The sequence below is a fragment of the Parasteatoda tepidariorum genome, chromosome X2 (genome assembly GCF_043381705.1).
Source record: "Parasteatoda tepidariorum isolate YZ-2023 chromosome X2, CAS_Ptep_4.0, whole genome shotgun sequence".
In the NCBI taxonomy this organism is placed as follows: domain Eukaryota; kingdom Metazoa; phylum Arthropoda; class Arachnida; order Araneae; family Theridiidae; genus Parasteatoda; species Parasteatoda tepidariorum.
Genome location: NC_092215.1, coordinates 27,792,661 through 27,798,685, shown reverse-complemented (window position 1 = coordinate 27,798,685; position 6,025 = coordinate 27,792,661). Strand labels below are relative to the sequence as shown.

At 28.3% G+C, this 6,025-nt stretch overlaps 1 protein-coding gene across 1 annotated transcript in view; it reads left to right on the top strand.

Moving 5' to 3' along the window:
* The first annotated feature begins 3,971 nt into the window (after positions 1-3,971).
* LOC107439019 (MICOS subunit 26/27) overlaps positions 3,972-6,025 on the top strand; it is a 25,125-nt gene continuing 23,071 nt past the window's right edge. Inside the window, exon 1 of the mRNA XM_016051475.3 lies at positions 3,972-4,418. Within this exon, the coding sequence (XP_015906961.1) occupies positions 4,404-4,418 (15 nt within the window). The 5' untranslated portion in view covers positions 3,972-4,403. The remainder of the gene's footprint in view (positions 4,419-6,025) is intronic.

Below are 6,025 nucleotides of genomic sequence, written 5' to 3'. Positions count from 1 at the left end.
ATTTTGATCCTCTGCGGAAGGGATGGCACCCCCGCTTCGGTAGCCCGACGACCTGCGTGCGAATTTCAGTTGTATACGAATGTACTACGAAATTTTCCCTTTTCTTAATATTTTTCCTTTTTATTTAATAAAAATATTTCTTTAAAATTTCCATGATGTTTTTCTGTAGAACTATGTTTAACGTAGTTTTCAGTTCCATATAATTTTCCAACTTAAAAGATTTTAATCTACATGAAAATCAAGAGAGAAACTAACTTTACTTCATTCCTCTATGACTCTCCACACGCTAATGGGGAAAGCATGCGAAGTGTTGCCATAGGTAGAGAGTTCTGCTGTACGCCACCTGCAGCCCATTTCGATCCCCAATAGTAGTTAAAACAAAAATTGAGTTCTAAAACATGCCTTTTACAGTTTCCCCTATTTATCTAATTGATACAATTCACTTAAAAAACCTATTAAAAAAGGGGAAAAAAACATATTGAAAATAAATAAAGTGATTCTGACATGATTCACATCGGGACTAAAATCTTCTTTTACCAATTCGCGATCGCAACACTCGAATACGCCATCTGGGGAGAGACCGGTTTCATGCCTTTAGCCCTTCTCCCTTCCCTCTCCTCCTCTTTTCAGTTGTATAGGAATGTACTACGATAATTTTCCTTTTCTTAATATTTTTCCTTTTTATTTCATAAAAATATTTTTTAAAATTTCTATGATACTTTTCTTTAGAACAATGTTTAATGTAGTTTTCAGTTCCATATAGTTTTTCAAGTTAAAAGATTTTAATCTATGTGAAAATCAAGAGAGAAACTAACGCACTTCCTTCCTCTATGACTTTCCACATGCTAATGGGGAAAGCATGTGAAGTGTTGCCATAGGAAAAGAGTTCTGCTCTACGCCACCTGCAGCCCATTTCGATCGCCAATGCTAATCAAAAGAAAAGATTAATTTAAAAAAATGTTACATTAGATTTTGTAAAAAATAATAGATAAAATAAATACGACACGAAGTGAAATATTGGAAGTGGTTCAGTGATGTTGAAACCCATGCTTTTAAATTTTAAAAAAAACCCGGTACTGTCGAGACCATAGAGTTGAAATACTGGGTAGAGAGAGTAGAATAACCCCCGACCCGTGGACAAGATAAAGTCACGTGACTGTAGCCCAAACTTGCCGTTCACTGAGACCGCTTCGATTCCCGTCCATTCGTTTAGCATTGCGATCGTCTGATGCAATTAACTGTCTGTCTTTTAAACTCAGAAATAAGAATGGTACAAAAGTCCTGAGCATTTTGCTGCACGGAGAAGTTTTCTACGGACTGTCCGATAACTTTTTACGAGAAAGGGCGACATTTTTTTTCACTTTTTTTAGTTTAAAAATGATTTTAAAAAATTTCCGATACTCAGTCATGCTCTGATAATCATGTTTTATTTGCTTTAATAATCAATTACGCTCGTTTTTGCTCACTTTTTTTGCATTTAACATAAGTTTTTATTGTTTCTTAAACTTTAAACTTATAATGTTTAAGTATATTTCAATATATACTCTATTTTTAGCTGAAATAGCTGCAAAGCTTTGTTGGCTTCCTTGGCGAGATACTTTAGCGCCAAGGAACAGTTGAGTAAACTTTCGGTTTTGTTTTAGTTCTCTTTAAATGTCGATATCATTTCTGTATATTCTGAAGATTTTGTATATCTTTACCTCTTGATTACTAAAACCCAACATTTATCTTGTTCTAAAATGTTTCCTTTAAATATATATGTTTAAATAAAAAATATGGTACATAAGAAGTTGTGTTTTTTAAATTACATAGGAATGCCTAAAAACCAAATTATTTGTGTATTCTTATATGTTTGATGAATAATTTAATTCTATGAAATATTTTTAGTATTTAAATATAAAATTGTGTATAGTAGTTTTAGTGTTAATTTTTAATAAAATTATATAATTCTGTTACTATACATGAAATGAATACAAATTATGTACTATTTAGAAAATAAATTAAGGTATATTTAATATAATCATTAAGTACTTGTTTATCTTCTTTTTATTTAAAAATAGTTGCTATATTGGAAATACTTTATTTTACTAGTATATTAAAGCGTAGAATTAGTTTGATTTAGTGCAACAAATTTAGAAAACATAACATAGAAGTAGCTAAGTTGTATAGGAGTAAATTAGTGCAGTAAATTAGTGCATGTTATGCATTGGTATGGAATAAACTGCTCAGACGGCCAAGGCTAACAGCTGGTCGTGAACCTTTCTTGTAAAATTTCAACTGTTTTTACCTTTATATAGATTGTATATAGTTAATTTGCAGCTGGCTAAAGGATATAGTTTTAAATGCACTTACTATTTTTAAAAAAATTACATTTTTCATGGATGGGCATTGTAATTTTCTTAATGTCCATAAAATGATTATGGTTCTTTTATTTGTAAAGTAAAATATTTTTAACTGTTACTTTTTAAGTTACTGGTTTTCTGTATAAAAATTATTAAATATACATTGACCTATAATAGTTGCATAAATTAACCTCATAAAAAGTTGCATAAATTGCAATTTCTATCACAAATAAAAGTAAGATATTTTAATTATAAGTTCGTCATTAGTTTCAATCTACATTTAGTACAAAGTAAAAATTCTAATTGCTTTCTCCTTTATTTAAGTATTTTTTGTTTAAATTTCGAAAGCTTTTCTACTAGTCTCTTTGTGTGTACAATTCAAACTTCCTAGTAATTTATGGAATTAGATTGTACATGAAGTACAAAGTAAAATTTCTAATTAAACTCTTTTATTATTTTCTTTGATTAGTTTAATGCTTTTAATCTTATATTTTTCTCTATACGGAGCTGAAAACTTTTATATTAGAATAAATATTTAATTTCATATTTAGACAAATTGTTGAGTATTAAGCTAAAATGCAACAGCAGTTCATTTTTGAAAATATCTATTTTAAGTGTCAGGAAAAAAAGAAGTCAAAATTCTAAATTAATAATGTAAATAATCTTTATTGTATAAATAATTTAATGTATTCAATATATAAATAAAATTCTAAACGTAATTAAATTTAATCAAAAATATGTTTTCTAACTAATCTGTTCTACTAAAAACGGGTTTTATTTTCCCCGAAGCTATTTTTCCCGAAATTTGATATTACCTCTCGAGCAGTCTCTTGGTGAGCATAAATAAAAATGATAAAAGTGTTGCAACATTAACGTTATTTCTAAGCATCGAACTTTTTTCAGACAATCTGTTTAATTTTACAATTTGTTTTATCTAACAGTGATAAAACTTTTAAAACGTAAAGATTAAATTAATTTTTTAAACGAACTTGTGTTTCATTAAAAAAGAAGGGCAACATTTTCAAATTCACATTTTAAGCCCTGGTAGATTTAAAAAAAATCCTGATTTTTGTATCGAAGTTATTATTTTTTTTTAAAAAAATAACAATAGTTATTACAATATATATTAGTAATTTTTTTTTTTAAAATAGGTCTTTGCAATAAAAACATTTAAAAAAAAAATTTCTGAATATAGTAATAAATATAAGTGATGCAGAATATCGTTTTTTATTTTTATATAATGAATAAATTTTAAGGAATAGTGTTAAGGGTACAGACGAGAACTACTGAATTTTTTTAAATAAAGGCAGTACTTTAATTAAAAATTATTTGTTAAGAGAAAAAAAACTCCTCATGTTTTAAAAACCCATTTAATAATATTAAAGAAATATGATTAACGAAAATATTTTTTTTCTCTCTTTCAAATGCTCCGATTATTTGCGCATCGGTAATATCGAAATAAAGCTGTTTAAAAACTTAGTGCGCCAACATTTGTGATACTGCGCCAAGTATTGCACTTTTTCCATCACGTGATTGTAACTCTTTGCTTGCTATCTGTGGCGTGTCTTTTCGGAAGGAATAAAGCGAACTTGGTTCCTCTACCTACTATTTCAACTCTATGGTCGAGACCACATGAAATATTCAAAAGTGCTGAAGTAGCCAAATCCATAACGATAACGATGCTATTACGGTCGCGATGCGAATAACAATAGAATTAACCAATGAAATTTGTCTATTTTGGTCGGCTGCCAGACGTTTTTGCAAAAGCATTTAAATCTTGATCTAAGCAGAAAAAAGTGGTCGAAAACTTTCCAGATTTATATTTTACGTAAAGTAAATAAAGACTAAAATGACCGCTAATGCTTGACCGAGTGCTTCTGTAATTTTTCATGAAATGATAGCTTGCTAAGAATTTGGTTGTGCCTTCATTTAAATTGTAATGAAAGATAAAAGATTTTTATAAATTGTATATAAGTTGTAAGTGTCTATCATCATTACGAAATTTAAATTATTTTTGATAGAAAACATAAGCGAGATCTCGTGATAAAATTGAAAATAAAAATGACATCTTCAAAGGTAAAATTCATTTCATCCTTTTATGTGTCGACTTATTTTGAGTACGAGATAAGAAAGTATTTATCTCAAAATGAGTCAATTCTGGACGCATTTATATGGTAAAAGTGAGCTGCCGGAATTAATTTGTATTTACAATTTAAAACTTCCCTGTTATTAGCCAACGTTTGTAATACTTTCATATAGTTGTATGACAACACACTTGTTTGTTTAAGAATAAGCTAAAAAACAGGACTTTTATAGTGTAAAATTAAATTTATAATTTGCTGTAGTTTAGATTATTTTTGTTCTTCATTTTGAATTCTATAAAGTGTATATGTTTATCACATATATGTGTACTACGCAATTTTATAGTCATTATTGTTGTGCATTTTTTTAGTTAACCATCAATGAGCTTAAACGCACAAATGACTCCATAATGTAATGTTGACCAAACCAGTATTTACCATGGTTTTTATCAGCATTTACCATGGTTTTTAACCATCTTGAGAATTCTGCTGAACTTTTCAAAAGCATGTACCTTTTGTCGATCATAATTGATCGCGTTGATTATTTTCTATTTTAATTGCTAACTATTGAGATAAACATTCAGTGTCATTGGTGAAGTCAAATATTGCTGATTATTGTATGTATGCTGAATATTGTATGTAAGCAGAATATTGTACTTAAGCAGACTTTGTTGAATATTGTATGTAAGTAGACTATAATGCATACTTTTCAATTGTAATTTAAGAGACAGCTTACATCATATTATTTGTTGAATAGTTACTTAACCACAGATATATGTATATAAATGTGTAATTATCTTACAGTATGAAATTAATATATTTTCCCATTAGTTATAAGTAACAAACAAGTATATCTGTAAATAAATAAACAAGGGCTAATAGTATTTACCAGGTTTTCCCATGGTTTCAACTCATAAAAACCGAACCCTGCTATGGAGATGTCTATATTACCTAGGGTGACCCGGGGTAATTCACGATCACTCTATTTCTGGGGTAAATAATGATCACCTAAGTTTTATTTCAAATTTTTTTTTTTTTTTAAATTTAAGACATGGACAAGAATGCTTGTACACTTTACTAAGGTATAACTACATTTACTTAATAATAATTTTTTGTTTAATCTAACAAAATAAGTATCTTTTAAACTGCTTTCTGTATTTTCCATTTCAAAGATGGGTTTAAAAATGTACACATTTCTGCAAAGATCCACCTTCTTCTCTTAATAATAAATATTTTGAGTCACTTTCTTTTTCTTTAATATGAAAGTAGTGTAAGCTTTTGTTTAATTGTTTCACATCTACTGTTAACATTATAATTGATTATAGGAAACTAAATCAAATGTTGCCCCCTACACATGGGGTAATTATTGACCACTGGGGTAATTCCTGATCATTGTCATTTCTTCTTATAAATAGTATATAAAATAGCTTATAAATACCTAATTGTCTTTTCTTAAATAACAGTTCATATTTATTAAGTGGAACAACTATAAAGTATATTTTAATTGTCATCACAAAATTTGTTTTTAACCGTATACAAGACTGTATTCTGATTTGCACCATTTCTGGTTTGTCTGACCTTGCTTCTATCTTAATTTTATGT